A 26,138-nucleotide genomic window follows, 5' to 3' on the forward strand; every position below is an offset into this window, starting at 1 on the left:
ATTTCTTGGCACACACTGCATTTTAAGGAAGCCTAGGATTTGTTAAGTGGGAATAATCCAATTATGTTCCCTAGATGAAGGTTCTTAAACACTTGCACGTTTTCCCCCTTTTGTTCTGTTTAGTATGTTGACCGATTGGTTTTGTTTTCCTCTAGAATGACAGCTTGTGTAATTTAGAGGAAAATGATTGCAGAGACCTCAGTTAGTGAACTTTGCATGAATAATAGCACTGCACCAGGAGGAATACAGATAGTGTTGTGTTACACTGATAGAAATGTTCCTGGTGTACTTCAGTGAGACTCATGTGCATCAGGATGCTTCTATTCACCTCCCAGTCTTGGCTGTGCCAGAGACAGGGAATGCTTTTTGCTCCCAGGTCTTGGAAACACCTGCTATCCTAACTTTTGCCACCACACATGTGTTTTCTTTTTCTCTTCTCTTCTCTTCTCTTCTCTTTTCTCTTCTCTTCTCTTCTCTTCTCTTCTCTTCTCTTCTCTTCTCTTCTCTTCTCTTCTCTTCTCTTCTCTCTTCTCTTCTCTTCTCTTCTCTTCTCTTCTCTTCTCTTCTCTTCTCTTCTCTTCTCTTCTCTTCTCTTCTCTTCTCTTCTCTTCTCTTCTCTTCTCTTCTCTTCTCTTCTCTTCTCTTCTCTTCTCTTCTCTCCTCTCCTCTCCTCTCCTCTCCTCTCCTCTCCTCTCCTCTCCTCTCCTCTCCTCTCCTCTCCTCTCCTCTCCTCTCCTCTCCTCTCCTCTCCTCTCCTCTCCTCTCCTCTCCTCTCCTCTCCTCTCCCTTTTCTCTTTTTTGCTCTTCTCTTTTTCACTCTTCTATAGTGGATTTTCAAAGGAAAGAAACCTGCTTGACAGGAAAAAGTGTTGTGTTCTAAGTAGGTCTCAATTATTGATGAACCTGGGCATGAAAAGACCACAGGCTTATCAGCTGCATGGTCTTTATATAACCATGGTGACATGGGATTTGCATAACTCTTATGCTTTGACATCTTTAAGCTTTTAATTATTTGCCCTAATTTGGTTTTGGGTACAGTCAGATTCTCTCTTTTAAAGACTTGAAACCCATGTCACCCAAAATGTTTTAACTTATCTTTAAGATCAAAGCATGAGGCAAACAAAAGTTAAAGGAAGTGGCCTCTACTTAGAGTCCAAAGAGCTAAAGCTAATATAGTTATGGCATTGTCCAATGCATATGTTGGTACTATGTCAAATTTATCTAAATATATGAGTAGAATATAAATTACAAAAAATATAGGCAAATTGACATATTTGATTTCTCTTTTTCAGAAAAGCTTTAATGGACTTTTGAAAAAAACCCAAACCACCTGTAAAGTCAGAATGCTTATATTGTGACTCACATAAGCTTTAATAGTCCTTTTATTTTTGTCTATGTTTCCTAAAAATTAAATTTTCATAGTTAAAATAATGTTATTAAAGTCAATTTTGAGAATGAGAAAATGGGAGGAACATTTTAAAACCATATTTAATGAAGGTGATACTGAAGGGAGAGCAGACCTGGTATAACACATCTTCATATAATAATTTCAAAGAAAAATAAAATAGATATTAACATTTAGAACCTTCTGCAAACCAGAAAAGAAAACTGACTATAATAATAATAATAATTTTAATAGGTTTCAATTTTTATTCTTTGTAGTTAATACATTATGCTCTGCTTTAAAGTTAATTCTCTGTAGCTCAGAGTAGTGATCAGCTGAAATTTTGTTTCCTATTACATTTTTTTGCTCAGCAAATCTCAAGATAAAGCGGCAAGAAATTAGCAATTGAATGGATTCCAGAAATGAAATCTGTTAGTGATTTCAGATTCAAGTGTAATGCTGCTAAGCATTATTTGGCAAGGAAACTTTATATATTGTAAGCTCTGTTTTTGCTATTTTTCTTACCCAAAGAAATTGATTTTGATAATCCTGCACAGTTTTACATGAAGTTTTGAACTTTTATGTGGCACATTGACGGTCCCTTCTAGATATATTTTTCAAACTGAATTCAAAGATCAGCTGGGGCTGAGGGGAGGAGGGAAGCAATTACAGGAGTAACAGAAAGTGATACAGATATTTTTAGGAGGTGCATGAATGTGAGAAATTTGTTGGAGACATGAGGTGCATGGTGACATTTCAAAGAATGCTGATGACATTATGCCTCAGGTAGTCAAAGGCTGAGTTGATAGTGGGAACTCCAAAACTGAGCAGATGGGCAACAAGTGGCAGATGATCTCGATCAGAGACAAATGTGAGGCAAGGAATATTTCAGACAAACAGACTATCCCATACTTAAATGATGCTGAGCTTCTTACAACTCCAAAACGTGATCCTGACCTTATTGCTGAAAGTGTTTACAGGCACAGGATGGGGTGGCAGCAAAAGAAAAAGCCATAGTGTTTTAGGTTGCATCAGCAAGGGTATTACAAACCAAAAAAAAGCTGTTTTGGTGATATCAAACACTGTAGTGTCCTCATGTTGGTTACTGTGTGCAGAGCTCTGTGCATGTCAAAGGATACAAAGGGCACACAGAAAATATTCATGGGGGGAGGCAGATGAAATGAGCCAAGGTTTGGAGTGGCTGCACTAAGCAGGGGGGACTAAGCAGGTGGGGATCTTCAGTCTGGAGAGAAACCTCAGGAGGGTTATGGCTGAGGTTTACAAAGTTGAACTGATGGGTAAAGTGTAAGTGGAACAAAATGTTATTGACCTAATTCCTCAGTACCTAGAAGGGAAGATTCCTTGTTGGAAATGTAAGAGATGGTAAAATGGATTTAAGATTTACATTATGGTTTAGGAATATCCGAGATGTGCCACAGAAGGTTATGAAGGAAAATATCACATCTCAGCCCTACACAATTCTTAACTAGTGTCCATGGATCCTGGGAAAGTATGAGGTGAATGGAGTAAAGAAAATGGCCTGTCTTCTGTGTTCCCCTTAACCACCATCTCCTGTCCCCAGTGCTCATGGCTCTCTGGGCTTTTCTGAAACACTTGGGTATTTTTCATGCTCTGGGTCATTGATTATATTTTGGGGAGGAGTGGAAAAATTCTCCAAAATTGCTTCGCAGTTTTCCTAAGGTTGTATGGTTAAATGGTCTACTATTTATTCATAATACTATCACTGCATTAATAAAGACCCTGTAAATTCAAAATATTTCCTGTAACCACCATGAACCTCATGGTTTCAAGCTAACTTGAAAAGGAAAGATTTAAACAGGATATAATTCAAAAAGTTTCACCGTGTTAATTCAGTTTTCATAAATAATTTGGAATAAATAATAAACTACCTGAATAATAAGAACTGTAAACCATATCAAAACCATGATATTCTATAAATTGCTGAAACTGATCATAGGTTCACTAGATGCTGATATTAATCTCATTGATGGACTGACAGTTTTAATGAATAAGAATTATTTGGACTGCAAAAGGTCAACTTAATTAAAAACAGACAAGAAAACAAACTAAATCTCAAAACAATTTGAGGAACTCGTACTGCTCTTCAGTAAAAAGGAGTTGATTTTCAGTTTTAAAAGGTCAAATGCTGATCCCAGGCAAAGCACAGACTTAAAATTGACTTTGAATCTCCTTTCTTTGGTACTGAAGATCAAGAGGTTATGCTTGAGTTATGTTTGTGTAGGATGTTATCTTCCACTTGCCTTTATCTAAGAGTTTCAAAGCTGTAGAAGTTTGAATTCAGTGTTTAAAGTTTCTGTATCTTGCAGTCTAATCCATCCTGCTATGAATTAGATGAGAATGTAATTTTAGCACATCTAGTCATTTTATCTTACTAAAAACTTTGAAACACACCAGGCAGTTGAATAAAGTGGAGCTTGATTGAAAGTCTGATACACTGGTAGTTAGCAAATTGGGAATTTAATTGATTTTTTTGTTAACATTTTGCTACAAAAGACATGTTTTTGGAAAAGTTGGAGTTTGTACTCTAGTACAGCATGAATCTGAAATGGAGACTTCGGAGACCACGGGAAGCCACAAAGGCCCTTTGAATAGATGCTACTAAGCCCAGACAAAAGAGGGGAAATACAAAGTGTCTGTGTCTCCCTCTTCATACTCCAGCAATCATTTTGAATACTGAATCTTCTAAACTGCACCAACAGAAGCTTGCTCTGCCTTTTCATCCCCTGAGAGATCAGGCCACAGCACACTGTGTCTGCTCTGAGATATGCCCCTGGGACATCATCTGAGTTTTGGGTGATTTAGGGATGTGGTGATTTGCCATCAGGGCCACAGTGTGCAGCAAACCCCAGGGCTGTGCCTGCAGCTTGGTGCTGCTCTTTCTGGAACACGTGACCCAGGCAGGGATAGCCAAGGGAAGGTGGCTCTGAAAAGACTTGTAACAGTAATGCTGGTTGGTCTTTTTATTTTTCACTTTTGCGAAAACTTTCTTGTGTAATTTTTGAAAACAGATGCCCAGGAAATAGATTCCTTCAATGTTTCAGAAGTAATCAGTTTGGGGTTTTTTATTCATCACGATCTGACATTTGTTAAAATTGGATTCAGTTGAATGGAAGAGAATTTTTCATTATTTTAGCTGCAAATACATTTACACTTTTAATGAGTTTGAACCTGCAGACTGCCTGTTCAGATCTCTACCCAAGCGAATTTGAAGTAATTATGGAAAGAATGACAGAACAAAGGCTGTTTACCAGAAGACGTCCAAGTACTTTCCTGAATACAAAAATACAAGCTTTCTATTCTGATTAAAAATTAATTGTTATGAAGTAAATATACTTTTTAATATTTTTAATAAATATCGTAGGTATTCTTTTTCTTCCATAACACACTAGCTGCAAGTGATTGTTTTCCTTTACTTGAAAACTCAGCATATTGAAGGCTGTGATTATCTTCTAGTTGCAGTTTAAAAACTGATTTAGGATGAAGAGATTTTATGACAGTTATGTCAATAAATATATTTTTTTCTTTACAGCACATAATTAGCTACATATTGAATTTTTCTGAATTTTCTTTTTTTGACTGTCCAGATTTCTTAAAATGAATCACTAGAAAAGAATACATGGCATAAATTTGTATTGTGTTTACAAACAGGTTAATTAAATGTCTTACTGTTTAGTATTTACATCTAAATACATATTCTAAAGTTTATGTGCTATTTTAATTTTACTTATTTAAAGTTCCTTACCCTAATGAAGAATATTTATCCATTCTTTCTTTAGAGAAAGAATGAAAATGAAATTTGCTTTGGTAAATATTGTCTCTACATTTTTGTTACCATTTGGTGGCCTCATATTCTTAGTAGCAACTACTAAACACATTAATTCCTAATTTTAGAAACACAATAAATACAGAATTGACAGCTGACTGTTAAAAAGTGAAAGGCACCAAAATATTATTGGACTTACAGATGGGAACATGAATCACAAGTGCAGATCTGTCCTACTCCTATGATTGTATATTTTATTTCTCTAGCTGACACCTCCCAAATAAATCTGACATCACTTGTGTGCAGTTACAAACTCTAAACACCTGATGTGTTTCAATAACTATTTATGGGTTGCTATGGCATTGCTATCACATTGTTGACTATAGAGAAAATACTTGAGCTGCAATATATATTTCATGTGGTTTCTTGACACTGCACATGGAAATACAAGCTTACTGATATAGGCCATGAATGTTTATGTAGTAGTTAACAAATATAACTAAAGATTAATGATAGTTTGAAAAAAAAAATTTTTCATGTTATTTTGTGGACTAACATAAGAATTTTTTATTGATTCAGTTCAATAATGGTAGGAAAACTAATCCTTAATCTATCAATTATCATGTATACAAAATGCAATTAGGAAAAATAATTAATTTACTACTTAGTATTAAAAACTGAATATTGATACATTTGCTTCCAAAAGTATAATGCATGTAAGACTCCCATAAAAAGATGTGCATTCAGAGCAGTTGATAAAGGGACCCTATGAATTTAGAAATACAAACAGAAATCTGTATTTTTCATAGTAACAAATAAAGTAATTTTCCTATGAATAACACTTGTGTAGAAGAGAAAAAGTTGCATATGAAATTCCATGCTTCTCTTCTATAGTTTGAGAATCTTCCATCAATCAAAATGGGTTATATTTCAGGGTTAATAAAATAAACTTTTTGTCAACAGAGAAGGAGCTTAAAAGTTTTTTTGGGAACTTAGGTTGGTTTTTAAGGGTACAGCAGTTGAATATAGCAGCTTGAAGACCTGTGCTGGAGATGGATCTGCTTGGCTCCATAGGGCCTGGTGCTGGAATTATATCTTATTCCTCAGCCACCTGCTTCACCAGCAAGTCATATCCCAACTCCTTTCTCTTGCTCTGTCCATGTCTGAGTTGACTGGTGGCTCATGTTCCTTACTCCAGCTTGTTTAGCCTTGGATTTGAAAGCCCATACTCCCTAAGTAAACTAAATGTTAATTTTTCATTGCCACAATGAATTTAAACACCTAGAAATTACATGTGTGTGTTGTTCCAAAGGTAATTATGGTGATAGAACTCAGTTTGTTCAAAAGGTGTAATCAGTCATTGAGTTAAAACTTTTAATTTGATTAACCGGTTCAGCTAACACAGAGCACTTTGTTTTAGCATCTTGCATAATATGACACTTGCCTTGCAGGGTGTTATTTATAATAGAAGTGACATTCTAGCAGGTCAAGAAGAGATGGTGAAGTAAATTATAAGGTGCACCTGCACATCCTGTTAATTGCAATGAACCTTTAAATTCCTTTACTGCATATTGTTCCTGATTAGAATAAAGTAGATCTATGGAATTTTATTTTTTTTTCTGAACTCTGAAACCCTTCTGTGTAAGCACACACACAGAATGACCCACACACATATCTTAAATATGTATATATATAAAATAGATAATAGATAACATATAGATAATATATAAGAGATGGCAATAGATTTTATATATATATATATATATATATATATATATATATATATACATATATATATACATACATAAAACCTCTCTGAAAGTATTCCTGGAAAGTCTTAGGTTAAAAAACATTCTTATCCTACTGATCAGTATTTAAATTAGTCATCAAAGTAAAAAATTCTTTCCTTCATGACTAGGAAAACTTTTAATGTTTTAAGACTTGCAGCTCAATTCATAAGGGTGATAAAACTGACAGTATACTTAAGATGAAAATGGAATCTTGCCAATTGCTGTCTCTTCTAGGAGACAAGAAATCTTTTTGATTTCTCATTTAAAATACTATGCAGCTCAATAAATTTGCTCTCGGGTGTATTGAGTTGAATGCTATGCCTTTTCTGTGCCAGAATTAACGTATTTAAACTTGGATCTTTCTCAGGTTTATCCTCAGGGTACCATCACATAATACGTCCACTGAGCTATGCACTTCACAAATGAGTAGAAGTGAGAGGAAACCAGAAAAATGAAAGCTGTTGCTGAGAGCTTGGGTTCTGGAGTACCTGGTCAGGTTGAGAGACAGAGGTTTTATTATGTGGTTTATGCTATAACACTCGAAATCTGATTCCCAGATTTGCATAACTGGAGCAGGGAGGGATACTTCCTCAGAAAGATTTGAAGTTGTACTTCTGCTTTCAGGACTACAGGAAGTTAGTTTTTCTCCATTTTTATAGTTCCAGTGCTATGGATTAGATAGTTGCAGTGCTATAGATTAACATCTGACGGATTTTCAAAGAAATAAATGTTTTGATTAGTTGATTTTAGATGACCTATTTTGGCTTGAGAAGAGCACATGACCTCTCAAGTCATGAACATGAGCACTTGTCAGCAAAGAACAGTGCAATAGGTGTGATGCTGTAAAGTTGGTTTTTTTGCATGACCTGTGCAACCTAATGGTAATTGTCCATATCGGAAAGGTCCAGAATTTCTGTCTGTGTAACAGTACTCCATAAGACTTGTAATCCAGAGTTGTAATAAATAGATATATTAGTGCAATAAATATTCCTATATCTAGGAGCATCAGCAATTTTTGTTGATATCAGTAACATTTCCAGAAATCCTGGGCAAATGGCAGTTCATGAAAATATTCATGCGTGATTCCATTAGAAAATCTAAGATAAAACCAAGAAAGTAGGGCTGTTAATTCTTTTGCTCTTTATGGTGTTCATTTTCTGATGTATTTGTATAAATGTGTATATGTGTGTGTATATGCGCATAATATATATATTTTTATATATAATTTATATATAAGTGTAAATAGTTTTGGAGAATTTTATTGTTTTCACAGTAAATATAATCTCTTACTTTTCCCTCTAAAGAACAATTTGCAACCATTAGCTTATATTTGCTTAATCCGTAGACAGATACTCCAGAGTAACTTGTTTCTGAGCTTAAAAAAAAAAAACAACAAAACAACAAAAACAGTTTTGGCCTTATAGATCTAGTAAATATTAAGATATACTGTTTTAAGAACAAAAACAAATAAATCTGCTGATTTAGAATCCATTCTAGATCTAAACCTGGAGCTTGATCTAGAACTATATTGAGATCCTGTTCAGAGCAGCACAAATTTTCCAAATATTTCAGTTTATATATAAATTACAACCAGCATTTTCGTACTCTAAGTGTAGTTACGAATATTGACTTTTATGTGTTAAAAATAAACTTTGGTAAAGGAAGCTGAGGGGAGATCTTATCACTCTCTACAAGTCCCTGAAATAAGGTTGTAGTGAGGTGAGTGCTGGTCCCTTTCCCCCAGAGACAAAGGATAGGACAACAGAGCATAACATCAAATTGGGCCAAGGGAGGTTTAGGTCAGATATTGTTACAACCCACTCCTGAAGGCAGAGGAAATGAGGTTCTTGTTATTAATAGATCCCTTTGGGCAGACTAGATTGAAACAACAACAGATTAGAGTGAAACATATTAGAGTGAAACAACAACACTCGATGACCAATTATCTATGTACGCATGGCAAGCTTATTTTAGAACAATTTGATTGCAGTGGGAAGGAGGTTTGTAGCCATTTTGGTTATTATCTCTATATAAATGAAGCAATACAGAGGTGTAAAGATATCACTTAAGAAAATGTATAAGGAAAAGAAAGAAAAAGAGAGTATAAGAGTGAAGAGGAAAGAAAGAAATGCCCATCAGTGGATCAGGCAATTAGATTTGATTGTTGCAATTTTGGTGCCCATTGGTCAAAGTGATGATCTCAGTCTTGAGCCATTGGGGGTGAGGGAAGCCTGTACTACATAAAGTTCAATATGTTCAGGTGGGAATGTCCAGGTACCTCCCCTGGGAAGGGGGCAGTTAAACACTCTCTGCTGCAACACTGTGTGTCATGCACAGTCCTCTGGTGGAAGGCTCCAGAAATGAATCTGCGAGCAGTTTGGGTTATTTTGATTCTTTATGGCACCTTCTAAAACAGGACAGCTGCTTGTCATACCAGTATAGTTGGGCCAGTTATGCCCCATCAGAAGGAATGAATATCTTCAGGCCTTTGTGTGAGTGTGAATGTCATGATACTACATGAACAAGTTGTGTATCAGAGGAAATTGGCATAATAAAAATATCCCACCTTGCAGGATCTGCTCTTTAATTTTGATAAGTATTTAATCTTTCATCTTTCCATACAGGTAATTCTCAGTGTGTGAATAATTTTGGTGGTTGAATTACAAGTATTTTTATACAAACCATAATTTTTCTCCTTTAGAAGGGCCCACTCAAAATGTTAATCCCAAGCGTTCACATTCTACCAATGCTCTTCCCTGCTGCTCTTGAAATTTTTTTTGCCTGCATCTCTTGATAACTTCAGAAGCTTTTGCACAAAAGTTCACATCTCAGTATATTTATAGAGTCATAGTGAAAATGAGCAGATGAGTTGGAGATGGAGATGAAAAGTAGATATCTAAAGTTATCTGTTGTGAGTCCCATCTTATTCCTACTTATCGACTGTGAACCTTACCTACTTTTTGTGAATCTTAACACCAAAGTGCATGGCACACTTACTGAAATATCTTGTTTAATATGTCCAAATGGGTCTGTGTCAGGTTTAACAGGTTCAGTTTGGTAACACTCCATGCTAGAATTTTTAGTTGTTGACACTGGGCTTCCCTGCCATTACTTCAAACAAAATTTTAGTCTGATTAGCTTCTTTCTTTCTGGTGTGCTTGTTTGCTACCTGCCATATGTAATTTGGAAGCTGAATTTAGTGGTGTTGCAAATTATGCCTTGATCTTTTCTTTTAAAATACATTTAATGCCATGTTAAAAGGGCATTGATGTTTGTCTGATATTTTTGATATGAAGAAATTTGTGGCCCACTTATAAAAATAATTAGTATAAATTCTAAGAATTAGTTATCTGTCATCCTTTAGTATGGATAAGGCACTTCAATATAAAAATAAATTTATAAAAACATTATTTTCACATTTTTATTGCAGGATAGAAGAAGAAAAGAATATTTTATCAGAATTTCAAGAGGATTTGAACAAGTTGATTTTATGGTTAGAGGAAACAGAGAACGTTATTTGTACTCCCCTTGAACGAGGGAATGAAGACCAGTTGAGAGACTGCCTGAGCAAAGTAAAGGTATTGTAAGCTCCATTCCTAATATTTTCTTACTTTATCAATTCTACACTGAAGGAAATTAAGAGCTATTTTCCAAAATGGTTTCTGACATCAAACACAGCATCCATATAACTTTTTAGACAAATCAAAGCTGTGACTTTAAAAACCCAGGTACAAATATATAGTGATCATACTAAAACCAGAAGACTAGTGGAAAAACTACTGAAAGAAAAATATCCCAAAACTAGGAAATTACTTGTTATCTTTTTCATCCTCATTTCTTAACTCAGAATATGACTGGTTTATATGTATAACATTTCTCTATTGGTGTCTTGTTAACATTTTATAGCTTCTCACTTATTAAATGGTATTCAGTATTTCACAAGAGGATCCAGAACTGCATGCATAATTATAAATGTCAACTCATTAAAATATCACTGCAACATTTTCTAGACTAAACATCTAGGTGACTTATTTTTTAGAATACTTAAAAAAACCTCATCAGAATATTAAATATTTGTTTTTAACGGCTGGAATATTTTCACGGATATGTTACAGTTTGATAATGCTGATAAAAATATTCAACAGAAGTTTTCTGTTTAGTCTTTTGAAATGTGTTCAGTAGAATAACTATTTTTAATTACTTATAAAATAATAAATTAAACTGTAATTGGAAAATGCATATTACTTATAGAATATATGCCTAAAGGTTTTTCTATCTTCCCTTGAGGTTAAGGACCTAGTTATCTTTTTTGTAAATCCAAGTTTAACAAATTCAACTAGTGATGAATAGAGCATTAAAGAATCTGAAGAAAACTTTTCAGTTTGTTCTATCCTTCTCACAACAAAGTTAACAAAAACCAATCTAAAGGATTATTTAGTAAAAATCTACCTTCAAGTTTCTTTTTAATTAAACATAGGATAAATATAGTTTCATGAAATGGAGACTCAACCATGTGGTGAGTTTGTCCTTCTGTTTAGTAGAAGATGCCATTGAGTTGGTAAGGGAATTTGTAAGTCTCTGTTGTTGAGGATACCAGATTCAAGGCAAATAAATTCTTTTAAAGGGTGTTAGATGCATCTTACAATTTGCAGAAATTATTAAGGCTTTAAAAACTAAATAGATTGTTCAGAACCAGGAAGGGTCCACTCTTCACATACACAAATATGTTTCCTATATAATGTTCCTAAGGGATCTATAGTACAAATATAAGGTGTTAGCATCTCTTATTTGTATCTTGTTTTTACAGTCCACCTTCTTTTGGTGCTGCACAAAAGGCAATACATCCTAATGGAGGAAATAATAATGCATTACCTTGCAGCATGGCTCATTTCATACCTATCTGCCTTTGTTAATAATCAAGAACAAACAAGGAAAAACCCCAGAACAATAAAACCCTTGAAGTGTGATTAACCTTACTTGATAAATTAAGTTACTTTGACAATATAAGTTTTCAGTAATGATGTATGTGTTTGAGAACTGGTACATTTTGATCATTTTGATGCTGCCTAGCTTTTCCTTTTGGCTTTCTTCTTTTTTTTTTATTATTTTCTCTTTTTTAGTGAACATATATGAACATTCTTAATTAAGACATTAAACTGGAGTGGAGAGCTTTTCACCACATGCCATCTGGGTGGCTGTTCACAACCTGGAACATACTAAAACATTTCTCCAAAGTGCTTGCTCCACACCATATTACAAGATTATTAAAATTGATATACATGAAGTATTGAGTATCCAGGTCTGGCATTTATAATGTAATAGTGATTAATATCCTAACAAACCCTGTATTATGTCACATAGAACTCTCTTTAGACTTGATTGACTAATACAGTCTCTTTTGGTATGGCTTTTTTTTTCAGCCTTCTACATTCAGAAAGCAACAGTTATTTTGTCTTGAATTGAGTTTATTCCTTTGGCTGATACACAAATCAATAAGGGTCAAGAAAAGAGAGCTGAAAATCCTACCACAGCTCATCTTAACTGCTGTATTTGTCTGTTCCAGTTAAGAGTTGGAGAGCTGCCGCCCCACAAGGGAATACTGAAACGATTAAATGAAACTGGAGGAATAGCACTTGGAAGTGCATCACTGAACCCAGACAAAAAACATAAGCTTGAGAGCACACTCAAGGAGGCTAACCATCGTTTGTTAAAGGTTAGACATATTACTGATATAACTGTGATATAAAATTTTAATCTGCAGCAAATATTTGCATTATATATTTTCTGGTATGTATAATTTTTCACTGTATGAAGAGATGTTTGTGTGCATAATGAACCTGAGGAAGAAAAATGGATACAATACACTGCTGTGAAAAACAGTGATAGCAAACCAAGACCATTAGTGACTAGAGTGATGATGTTGCACTCAAACATAGTCACTAAATTACAGTTCTTCTACTTAAGGGTGGAATGCATAGCATCATTTTTGTAGCCTGATTCTTTTGGTGAAACAGCAAATATTCCAGGCTTTGTGACTCAGGTGTGTGAGAGGCAAATGTTTGATTTTCTTTATGGAAACGCTTCCCAAATCTCTTCTGTTCCCAATCCCAAGTTGAACACTGCAACCACTGTTTCACCTTCCACTACATTTCTCCCAGCCTTAAACATTCACTTCAGTTTTTTGTATAACAAAGTAACAAATATTTTGCTTTCTGGGATCTCCATACTGATAGAAAGAAGTAAGGGAGGACTTTGTTCTGTTTTATTGTGGAAATAGCATATTTTTGTGTTGAAAAATGGTGAAAATGAGTAGAAAATCTGGTAAAGAGAGGCAGATAATTTGAGTGTTGTCATGTTAGAAATGATAGAAAGCATTGTCCAGAGAAGTACTGCCCAAGGTATGGATTACTCTGCTTGGAAACAATCAAGGTAGAATCAGTTGAAGGATTTCTGTTGAGACTGACTGCGAAGTCTGTCAGGGGCATTAATGTGTGGTATCTGTTTGTTAAAGTTACCAGGATTCTGGGGCAAAAAGGAATAATTCATTGTGTTTCATTCTGTGGGGGGGGGGGGGGGGGGGAAGTGAGAAAATAATCTTCTGAGTACCTTACTGAAAAGAGTTTCTGGTCAAGAATACATCCCGGGTATTCTGTTACCATTTCCATGAATACAGTTGAATTTCAAGCACAGATCTGAGAAATAAAAAGGAACTTGATGTGGTACTCCTACTAGTTTCTTCCTAACAGGAGCAGTCTGGCAAAGTTCAGAATATTAGCTAATGACTCAGGCAAAAGTGGATAATAAATATTGATCACATCCACAATCTTCAGATTGGACACATAAATCATTATTTCAATGGTTGGACAGAAGTATCTTTTTCTCTATAAATGGGCTTCTGAAATCAATTTGTATAGAAGAATTCAGAACACTTCAAGATCAAAACAATGTTATCAACTGGCTGAAGGAAGCACGTACATAGCTGAATTCAGGGACCATGTTAATACCTAAGCTGTGATTCTAAAAAGACAGCATTAGTTTTCAGGAGAAACTAATTAACTTTTTGTCGGATCACATATATATATTTTAAGAAAATCTGCAATTTGTCACCGAATGTAGCATTTTACTGATTAGTCATTTACCTAAAAACTTGGAATTTTCATTTTCTGCTGGCTGATGCAAAATATTTCTGGTCTCCCGTCACAGTCAGAGCAACCATGAATGTTGTTGAAAGCCCTTAGGTTTGGGTGGAATATGTGAGACAAAAACTACTCTTTAGTGAATCATTACAATTTACTGAATTTTTATAATTTTATGTCTCCTAGATCTAATGTGTCTGGCAAGATAATTATTCTTGGAATTTCTTACTTGAAAAATTTCATTTACTACTAAAAGAGCATAAATCCAGGAAAGAAATCTTCCATTGGAGATTACTTACCACATAATGTATAAAACTGAGTTCTCATTGTCCCTTGGTCTCTGAATGTAAAGAATCTGCAAAATGCAGTGGTATGGTTTTCTTGTGGGTTTTTTGTCCATTTTTTTTAAAGAACAGAAATTGAATTTGAAAATTACAATACCAATTGAATTTGAAAATTACAATACCACATCCATACATCTTCTCTGAAGGTGCTCTCTTTCTCAGGTTTTCTGTTTTCTCTGTGATCTTGGCAGATATAGAAAACAAAGCAAAACAAAACATTAGACACTTATTTTGGGGTTCAGTAAGATTCTCCCAAGGATACTGAAGGGAAAAAGAATTACATTTTCATTTTCATATTTTTTGCTGTTACTCATGATTTGTTTAGGAAACCTCAATTATTTGTTTCACTTTCTGCCCTGAAAATCTAGGATCTGAATTAAAACTAGAAGTCACGGAAAGAAACTCTGCGAGCCTGACAGTGGAACTTAATGTTCTATTTGTTCAGCTGTAGATATGGATATGCAAGTGCTGGAAAAACCCCACAGATATTTACTCTGAGCCAAAGCTCACAAGATGGGCACTTTTATATCAGGCAAACTTCTTAGGTCACCTGAGGAGGATTCTGTAGTCAGTGGTTTTGATGAGGATATATTTTTTGTGTTCCTCAAAGCACAGTAGACAAACATCATCACACAGAGATTTCTCTGGGGCTTTTCTGTCTGTCCACCCCCTCTAAAGAGTGTATCCTATACTTTAATCCTTTGTTTCAAATTGTAAGTTTTGTTTTCTGGCATCTCTGCTAGAAATGAACATGTAACAATCTACTGTTTATTTTGCAAGATGATACTTTTTTCAAGATATGAAACATACACGACAGATAAATAATGTTAGATAGGTCCTTATAAGGTGTACACTAGAGTAATTCTGCTTACTTCAGAGAAGCTGGGAAAATTTACACTAGGTGAGGATGTGGCCAAATATCTCCTAAAGTTATCACAAATTTTTGTTTTGCCTTGATCTGCCAAGCAGGGGAATAGGGGACAACACCTGTGAGTCTTAACCTTCAAGGTGACGTATTTGAAATAAGTCATGTTCAAACCTTCTTTACAGTCAGAGAAACTGTTGCCCTACAGCAATAGAAATAACCTAGAAAAGAAATTTAGTATGAAGGGAATTGCAGTCACATAAAAGTATCTTTTTAGCTTTTACTTCAGAATTTTCTTTGCTTTTGGGTGTTTATATCACGTGCTGATGACCTTGAGAGTAGATATGCGGAGAGTTTTTCTTCCTTTGGATAATAATGATTTTAATGCCACATTTCTTTATAGAACTTTATTAAATAGTGATTCTAATAGGCTGTTACCTAATGCAGTATAGTTTAGGCAGAGAATGAAGATTAAAGCCCACATTTGAAAGGCATGACTTTTAAATTCTATCCTGGTTTTACTTATTGTACCCTCTCCAAAGCCAGTATTTCTTGTAAAAATGAAAATAGCACTATCTTTGTGAAGTCTTAATATTGTGAAGAATGAAGTGGTTTATGACAATTTTTATGCTTTCACATCAAGAATTTTTCATTTATTTTCAAAGCTTAAAGTATCTTCTGCTGTGATAGCCAAGTAAGGTAACCACCTAGTGCTTCAAAGCACACAAAAGGGTACTCGGCACTGGAGTTTGTGATGAATTCAGTTCTTGTCATATACCACCTGCCATGGCATGTAACAGATCTGTAATGGGTTTCTTACCTTTTACTGTGCAGTAAATGGATTGATAGATTAGGTCTGAGACCAGTGAACCATGGAATCAGAGGTTTGCTGGAAGGAGTTTATTACTCTTTAATATTATTCTTGGTCTGTTGTCAGCCAAGAGCAATGAGCTAAATTATCTGAAAGTAAGCTGGATGCCAAAATCAGCATTCTCCTCATTTATCCACCTTAGTCTTCACAACATCTACTGTATGTATTATGAAGGTTATTATAAGTGCCTGATGGAGACATTTTGTTTTGCTGCCTTTTAATTTGTCTACTAGTATTAGTTCTAATTACTAGACACTGAAGAGACTATTTCACTGTTTATTGCCACAGCAAATCAATTTGTTGTGCTATGTGGACAAGATAAAAATTAGAGTGGAGTGACATGGCTATAATTTGTGAACATTTTCTGTACCACCAGAACAGGCGTAGGTTGTCTTAGCTTGGTTGATCAAGTGTAGAGAAAAACAGATGGGCCCAAAAGTGCAGAAACACAAAGTCGTAACAAGGTTATAGTTCATGTGTTATAACTTGCCTTGAGTAGAAATTATTCATAGATTACCTGCAATGACATAAAATTTCCAGCATGTCAATGCAACTTAATTCAAGCTCACAGCTGGAACTACTGCAATTGCTACTGTTGATATTTGTGGTATGGAGGGGAAAATTTATTGGAAAATGAATGCAGTTTGATTTCTGTTCTTTCAATTTGAAATAAGAATAGTATAACTGCCATTTTAGGGATCAGAAAGTTGACATTTTCCTGAATTTACTTTCATTTAATGAGTGACCTGATTCCATTAAATATAATAAAGTCTTTTGTTATGCTGAATTTCCTCTGACAGCTTGTCATAGATGGCTAATTAAGTGTAGTCCACATTCATGTTATCATCAGCCATTTTCAAAACTGGCCTCATGTGTAGCAAAAAGAAATTTGATGTAAATGTTCTTTGGACAAACATGGGAGTGTCACAAGCCCTATAGAAACAAGTATATACATTCTTAATTAGTTTTTTTTTTTAATTTGTATATTGCTAGCAGCCAGTATTAACTAAAATTTTAAAAGCTAAGCAAAGAAAAATATGAAATACAGTCAAGTCATGCAGGGGTAAAAAGTCTGTATTAGCCATTGAAGCCATAAAAGCATGTATGTGTGTATATACACAATATATATCAAATTATCTTGCCAACCATCTTAAAATTCCTTATTATTCTTGTTTTCCATACAAATCCATAATATATTAATCATCTATTTAAGAAGTTATGCCAAGACTTTGAATGTAAGAAGTACTAATTTTCAATACATATGTGCTGACACATGAGTTACATTGAGTCAATATTGATGCCAAATTACTAGATATCAAATAAGTAACTTCAGGCAATCATTACACATTTTTTTACAACAAAGTTCTGTGTATCTGAGGGAGATTTCACTTGTAATGAGCAATGCTTAGATACTACTGCACACCAATCAATTGCAATGACTTGAGCTTTCTAAAACTTCAGTTCCAAGACAGACACTGCCTTTGTGTGTCAAGTTTTTCATCCATCTCTATTAAGAAAGATCATAGAGGCTTAAAATCAATGTTTTACTCTTTGCTGTTTACAAGATAAAGATTATACTTTAATTAAATAGACCTGTCTGTATAGTAACATGCCTATGTAATTAAAATTCCCACGAATGCAATAGTCTATTTAAAATAAAGTTAAAATTTTCCTCAGCCCTGGAGGAATGGGATGCTGGAAAGCAGCACTGTGGGAATGGACCTGGAGTTCCTGGTTGATGGAAAGTTGGATGTGAGCCAGCAGTGCCCGAGCAGCCAGGAGAGCCAAGCGTGTCCTGGGGGCATCAGGGACAGCATGGCCAGCCAGGCAAGGAGGGGATTGTCCTGCTCTGCACTGCACCTTGAGTGCTGGGGGCAGTTTTGGGTGCCACAAAACAAAAAAGACATTAAGCTGCTAGAGAGTGTCCAAATGAGAGCAACAAAGATGGGGAAGGGCCTGTGAGGAGCAGCTGAGGGCTCTTGTTCTGTTCAGCCTGGAGGAGACTGAGGGGAGACCTCACTGCAGTTTCAGCTTCCTCATGAATCCTGATAGTGTCTGTTGATCCTTTTCTTCTGGTCTTCTCAGTGGTGAGGGTCCCACAAAACATAGAATTCAATGGATTAATATATGTTCAGGCCAGGTGGGAATGCTCCTCAGGTACCTCCCCCAGGGGAGAAGTTTGACACAATGTCTTGCAACAGACTCTGGGTCTGTTGCATCACTTTACCTTGTGTGCAGTCCTCTGGTGTAAGGCCTTAGAAATTAATATGGGGGACACTTTGTGGGTCTTTGATGGTTTATGACACCTTCTCAGCTGCCTCTCACATGAATGTCCCATGTATGTGGCCTTCTTGGAGTCCATCTTCTCTTACAACTGAGCCAGTTTGTGTGAGACAAGGTGGAGTCTTGTCACACACCCAAAAACTCTTGTTTTCCTAGCCCAAACCGATCCACAGTTGGTTCTCAGTACAGCTTCTCTGAGTTTGGCTTTCTCTGTGGATATATTCTTCTCCCCCCAGCCTTGTTTACTCCTCCCTAGACCTGAGATAATTGGACAATAGTATCACCTTTATCTTACCTCAATCTCCCATCAGGTGGCTTAGCTCACAGTCCAGTTCCCATCAGGAAGCACATTCACATGGAGAGTGGGTTTTGGTGGTCACAGTTTCTTTATACAATTTTGCCATAATGGGCAAAATCCTAAATTTAAGTCTTTAACCACTGCAGTCCCTCCCAGAACTGTGTGTAGCCTGAGGGATGGATATAGTACTTTCTGCTGTAAACCAAGGAAAGGACCTTTAGGGCATATTACATTTATTTTAAAATAATTTTCCTGTCAGAATATCCTTCATTAAGAATTACTGAAAGAGCTAGATTCTAAAGCCTTTGTGGCTGCTTTTGGATTTCAGCAACTGAGTAAGAAAAAAAGATAAAGAAAAGATATTCCTGGACTAGATTATTTAGCAGAGATTTAAGGTGGAGGGACTTGTGCTCAAAAATGTCCTTGACAAAGGAGAATTGCTGAGAGTGGAGAGCAGAATGAATGACAATTAGTTACAAGTATTACATATAAAAATAAAGATATTCAGAAGACTGTGATATATGTGATCATATTACCATAGAAGAAAAACAAAGCAAGTCTTTGGGGTGGGGGAATATGTATGGCTGCTTCTTAAAAATCTAGACAGCCAGATGAAGCAGAAAATTGTTTAGGGCATTGTTTTTTTGGACTGCTTTAGTTTTCTGTATTCATGGAAAAAAAAATATTTTTTTAATAAAAATGAAAGTTGAGAATATTACAAATATTCCATTGAGAAGTTTTTGAAAAAACAAGACCAAATAAACACCTGCCAAAGTCAGGTCCTGGGAGCCTTGCAAGGCAACATGAAATGGTAGATAAAAAGCAAACAAAACTCTTCTATATTTAGCAAATAAAATCTTCTATACATATTTTTAGTAGCCTGCTTTAATCTTCCCCTAATAATAAAATCTTTACTCCAACTTTGTCAGAGACACTATGGCTGATAAATATTCATAAGTTTAAAGGAATTATATGGATTTTGTTTTAAAGTCAATATTGAGTTTGCTAATGCTAATGGCTCAGTTAATTAACTAAATGGCATCCTAAACTGAACTTATATGAAACTCTTTTGCACACTGATTGTTTTTCATGAAGAAATAATGCATATAAATCAACTTTTCCTTCTTCCATTTTAAATCATTCTTTAGTACATGCTCTAGGGATGGTGATTTTTAGCAGATCAAACTTTCTGAACAGTGGCTGTAAGAATTTCTGTTTCATGTAATCATCTTACAAGTGCTATGGAAGTGTCAGTTATGATTTATCAATAAATCTGAATTGAAGTTTGCATTTAATAGTTGTTATGACTTCAGTTATTTCTCTATTATCCAAGTGCTCCCTTGGATGATATCAAACCTGCTTTCCATCCAGTTATGCTCTGGGCTGATTGCAGTGTAGTCAGTCACTGTCACTTCTTTTCCTAATATTTGCATTTTTTTCAGAAATGGAATGGTTAAGAGGAAGCTGCTGCTCGATTTGCATTTAGTAAGCAAAGAAATTCATACAGAAAGCTTCCTCAGTTCTTCATACAGAATACTTCATTTTTTTCTATGCAAGCAATTTTGATTTTTTAAAATCTGACACTATCAGTTATCCTATATTTGAAGCCTATTTTCATGAAGTGCTTTGTATATCTAAGTGACCCTCCCAAGAGTGCCATAAAAAATAACATTTTTGATGAAAGTCTTCACAGATATCCCACCACATACTTTTGCTCCTGTTTATTGCAGCCTATCTTGTTATCCATATCAAGATAGCTAAATTTTAATCCACTCTCAGATTCCTCAAAAGAAGATCTGTTTATAAGTGCTGTCCTCTTTGAGTTTGGTGAGGCAGATAGCAAGAAAAAGGGGTACTTTAGTATTGGAGGAAGAAACTGACATATTTTCACTGCTGTTAAAATGAGGGGATTTGGGATTTTTTTGCTCTCCACTTACCACTAAGAAAATTCTTCATATTCTTTCTTGAAAAATTACATGTTGGGGAGATGCATGTCTTCATCTGCATTCTCAGATATCTGGCTAATAACTGCATTATTTTCTCTTTAGTCATTTCAGGTAAACAGGGAAAGAGGTTGATTTTTGAGAGAGAAGTGATATTTGAAATCAGGCATCAGTCACTCGAAATATAATATGTACAAGTCATTTCAGTGGCTTTACTTACTTTTATTTATAATGATGCCTAACTAGTAATATAAGTCATCAAGTTAATTAATTTGCAATAGCATTTCTGACTTCTGCAAAACTATTCCCCAATATTTGATATTCCTTACTTACTGTCTCTACATAATTAGTTTCAACGTTTTCATTTTGAGCATTGTTTTTGAGTTAAAAGATTGAGCTGTAACTCCACAGCCATTATTTTAATTGATACTGCATAAATTGAATCTGCTTTCTGGATATTCATAAGAATTAAACACAATAGCCAAACAGAATATGATTTTACATCAGGTGACATACTTGATAAAAATTATTCCTCCCTTTTTACCTGTTATCATAAGAACTGATATTCCTCTCTGTCTGCAGAGCTCTAATTCTTCCCATAGTGCATGCAGACAACTGTATGCAGACTGAAAAAATAACAATATAAAGCTCAAGTGAGAAATAACAGTGGAAAATTGGAACAAGGGAAATGATCAAGGTGATCTAAACTGCCAATATGAGCTTAGGTAAGGTTTTGGACCAAAGTAATCAGATTGGGGTAGGGATAGAATCAGCATAGTACTGTGTTGTTTAGGCTACTTGTGGGATAAAATCATGGGAGAGATCAGATTCAGATGGAACAGAAGCAAGCAATGCAAGTAATTTTAAAATTCATAAGGAGAAGAAATTAAAATACTTCAATGAAGACCTAGGTTTTGAAAGTATGCAATTATTCAAATTTCAGATATCCTTGTGTTTTAAGAGATTTTTTTGTGCTGGCAGTTTTTTTGTGATTTTTTTGTGTGTGTTCTGATTAAAAGAGTAAAATTTAGAATAAGTAAAATTTAATATGTGGAAAATGGTCTGATAGTTTCAGATTAGAATAAAATTGAATATTGTGAAGACCAGTGTCAGTTGGTAAAATTAGGGTCTTCTGCTGTTTTGCCTTTTAGAGCTCAAATCTTTTCCATTATTCTGTCACTAAGCTTCCAATTAATCTTATTTAATTAGCACTTGAACTAAAGTACAAAATTTTAGATGTATCACATGCTTTGAGATTAATGTTTTGACATGTAACATTGAAATTATATTGTCCTTTGATGTTGAACTCAGATTTGTTTTCTTTGAAAGTATAATCCATACTTTTGGTGTTTCCACTTGCAAGTTTATTTCACATCTTTGGTTGCAAACCATGGGGTATTGTCAATGTTCATCTGTTGTGAAATAAGGCAAAGTTGAAAATGTTTTTTTTGTACTGAAAGGGATAACCCAGATTTTTAGAAAGATGTTCCAACTGAAGTTACTTTTATTCAATTCATTTTTTTATTTGCACCCTGTCTTCCTTGCCAGTCTGTAGCACTGCTTCATCCGGCCTGTGTCAGTCCTAGGCAGACCCTGGGGAAAGCATTTAATGTTTGCTCTCTTTTCATTCTGCTGCCAGTTTTGCCTTATGGCCACTGTTCCTATTGGTTGTCACTCTCAGAAAAGAACTTCAGCCATCATCTGATAAAACTTAGCACTCTTTCTTAAATAGGAGGGAAAGACATAAGATACCAAAGGGAATGAAAGTAAATAAACACTGGAACGTTACCCCAAGACAACAAGTGAATAAAAGGAGGATGGGGCCCAAAGCAAAAACATAAAAGAGAGTATTGAAGTGGGACACTAGCTGCCGCTCATTCCACCCTGGAGACATCCAAGAACTTCTACCAGCTCATTCAGAAAGCCCAGAAACAACAGCTGTGGGACTGTTGTAGCTCCCACCAGCATTGGAATCCCACCTCAGGGGTGCATCTCCTGGAGTTGTGAAGAGCAGGCTGGAAGGACTGTGAGTAAAACAGTAGGGAAGATTCTGGAGGGCCCCACATGTACTCCTCTGCCACACAAAGGGCATAAATCCGAACAGCCAGTCATCATGTCCATGTCCATTACTCCGTGGAGGTTTTCCAATTTATGCTTCTGGTGAGCTGCAGAATTAGCTCAGGAAACAAGCTGTCCCCCAGGAGACAGTCTGCAACAGTACCTTGGCTTGATAGGCAGACTTGTAATTACCTGAAACTCATCAGGCTCTAATTTGATTAGCCAGCTTGACGCTTTATGCCACAGCTTACAAAAAACCCCAAACAAACCACAATGAGCTGGCAAATGAAATCCCTGATAACCAGAATCTAAGGCTCTGATTCCCACACAATGACATGTGACACATTACTTGGGTTTTACAAAGAATTGCCTTGTTAGACGCTTACCTGTAGCCCTAACCTGAGTTAGCGAAAGTTTTTTTATTTATTTGCTGTTGTTCTTTTTATCTCTGTGGTAAAATTAGATAACACTACCATATATAATTAACTGATTCAATAGATTTCTTTTTTTTATATTAAAAATATTATAATCCTATATTTGTGCTATACTTTTAGAACAGGAGACAGTTTGTAAGAAGAGGCTGCATTTATTTAAATTACAGTTTATTTCTCGTCATAGGTGGGATAAATAAATATTTTGAAAGCAGTGGCTGAAGTACAGCCTGTCACCAAATCTTAATCACTCATCTTCTGCTGCTCAGGATGAACTATGCCTTAGTATATAATTGGTTACTTCCCCCTTCCTCTCCTCAAAACCTCTACAAATTTTTCTCTCTCCTGTATTATACCCAAAATACTTGAATAATGTTGATTGGAAGCAGATTAATTTAAATTTCAGATCTTCAGAAGTCAGCTTGGATTTTTATCTGCCCATTACTACCTATTTGCTTTCAGTTGTATTTCTGTGGAACTTATTTACATTAATATTAAAGCTAGTAAACATTAGAGATTAACATTCAAAAGTTGTAAGAAAGATGAAACCAATTTTGTATGAAATTAGGCCAAGGTCTGCATAAATTTTGAGTTAACACATAAGGGAAATGAATGCATTTTTAATTGTTTTCTTTCTTTTCTGGGACCATTCTGGAAAAACAGATTTTTAAATTATATATTTTATTTATTTATATATATATAATTATATTAAAACATATTTTTAAAATATATTTTAAATTATTAGGAAAATAGTAAAAGTAATTTGCTTCATGGCTCAGTCTTTATTAAATAGGATGTTAAGAGGTGTTTATATAGAACATTGGAGTCAATGCAATGTATGGCAAACCAGCTTCTGGAATTACAAATACCCCTTGCATACAGTCTAAAAAATCACATGCAGGGATTAGGTACAGGGATTATTTTAGTAAATAAATCTACAAATCAATATTCTCACACAAAATTTTAAAGAGCCATACATGTCATGAGACAGTTGTGTTCCTTGCACACACATTGTCCCAGCAGGTGTTGGCTTGGTTTCAGTATCACTCATTGCTTACATGACTCTGAGTTTGGATTTATTGTCTTCTGAAAAATTTCAGGGATTAGAAGTACAGGGCACTTCTGTAGCCAGGCAATATGATAGTGGTGCTACCATTAAAGCTGCTTAACTTTACAGGGAATGTATTTTATATTGTGTGTCACAGAAATCTCATGTTTTGCCACTTTTAAGAGGGTCACTTTGGTAAAAAATATGCTTTAAAAAATGAACATTAGGAAACCTTACTTTTCATGATATGGAAAACTAACCACATTTCTTGGCTGATTTTACTGGTGAACCTCTATAGCTCTGTATCTGCCCATGCCCTGTATTTGCTGCTTTGTTGTCTTTTGGTGTTTTTTTGGAAAGTACAGATGGTTTCTCCCCTAGGGTATGTTTTCAATGTTGCCCATGGTGTAGAGTTGTGGCACCTCACCTCTCTAGCTCCAAAAAACAGTCTGAGAAGGACAGCATGGAGCTTTGTGTTGGCTTATTTATTGCCAGCCTGTTCCTACATTTACTCCAAGTGCTTCAGAGATGGATTTGAACTCTGCCATTCACTGATTCTTAATTTCTAATATTGCTGGCATAGAAGAATGTGCTTAGTTTAAAATCTGACTGCTTTGAATGCAAATCAGAGAACCAAGTTGCCTGATCTGAATTGAGGATATATTTCTTCATTATTTTTCTTTACTGTGTGCATCTGCTTATGCATCTATGGATCCAGTTGGCAACTCTAGACACCTTATAAAAAAACATAATAAATATCTACATTTAAGATGTCAAGAAAGGTTAGCTATAATTCAAGTGATCAATTTCATGTTTTCAATTTTTTTTTCCTGATTAAAATTTGAGCTTTAAAACAATTACTATACTGAAACAACTTTTTTTTACTAAAAATACTGAAAAGCCTGATGGTAAAGTTTTGTTTTTTAAACATTTTATTTTAAGTTTTTGTGTGTGTATTGTGGTTTTTTGCTGGGTTTTTTAGGACAGACTGTATTTCAACTGAATTTCCAGATACCTGCCATAATAATTTGATTGTTAGGTCTACCCTCTCTTTCTCTACTTCAAGTATATAAAATTGTATTTTAACATTTTATGTAAATGTATATATGTGTAGCATTAAATTGTTTTCTAGTTTGTGGTTTTTTCACTAAAAAAATGGCTTCTGGTATTTTTTCAGGTGTCCAAAGATCTTCCAGAAAAACAGAAAGAAATAGAGATTCTGCTAAAGGATTTTGTTGAACTTGATCAACAGCTAAATCAGGTGATATTGTGGGTAACACCTGTCAAGAACCAGCTAGAGCTTTACAACAAAGTGGGTCAGCCAGGAGCCTTTGATATTAAGGTAAATTTTCCTCCAATTAAAAAAAGCATTGGAGTACTTAGTGGTCAAAAATTCAGTTGCAACATGAGCTGTATAGTGTTTATTAAAGATGTAACTTTGAGGCAGAAGTCAACAGTGGTTCCCAGAAGTTCAAAACTCTGTGAATTAAGGAAACATTTTATTCTTTTCTACTGAATGGTTTCCAGTGAGAGGGCTGATTAGAGCTAATGATTCCAAGATGATATGAGTATAACCTATTATTTTTGCCATATTATATACATGAAAAAATAGTCCCAAAAGTCAATGCTTTAAATTTTAATATAAAGTGAACTAAAATTCATTATATCAGTGTTGAACCATTAAAGCTATTTCATTAAATCTATTATGACTATATGAAAATCAGAACATTTAGGACCATAATGCAATTCTGATATTGAAAGGAAAGATATTTAACTGCACAGATAACACTCCAGAATCAATAAAGGAGATTATCTAATAACTGTGAGAAAAATATTTGTAATCTGATCTTTGTTATAGATTTAAGTAAAAAAAATATGCCTG

General features: G+C 34.9%; 1 protein-coding gene across 10 annotated transcripts in view; it reads left to right on the top strand.

Moving 5' to 3' along the window:
- Positions 1 to 26,138, top strand: part of DMD (dystrophin) — a 1,046,004-nt gene that overhangs the window by 652,990 nt on the left and 366,876 nt on the right. For all 10 annotated transcript variants that reach the window (XM_077171917.1, XM_077171927.1, XM_077171925.1 and 7 more), the window contains 3 exons: positions 10,410 to 10,557; positions 12,543 to 12,692; positions 25,434 to 25,598. In XM_077171917.1, the coding sequence (XP_077028032.1) occupies positions 10,410 to 10,557; positions 12,543 to 12,692; positions 25,434 to 25,598 (463 nt within the window). The remainder of the gene's footprint in view (positions 1 to 10,409; positions 10,558 to 12,542; positions 12,693 to 25,433; positions 25,599 to 26,138) is intronic.

The sequence above is a fragment of the Agelaius phoeniceus genome, chromosome 2, assembly GCF_051311805.1.
Source record: "Agelaius phoeniceus isolate bAgePho1 chromosome 2, bAgePho1.hap1, whole genome shotgun sequence".
In the NCBI taxonomy this organism is placed as follows: Eukaryota; Metazoa; Chordata; class Aves; order Passeriformes; family Icteridae; genus Agelaius; species Agelaius phoeniceus.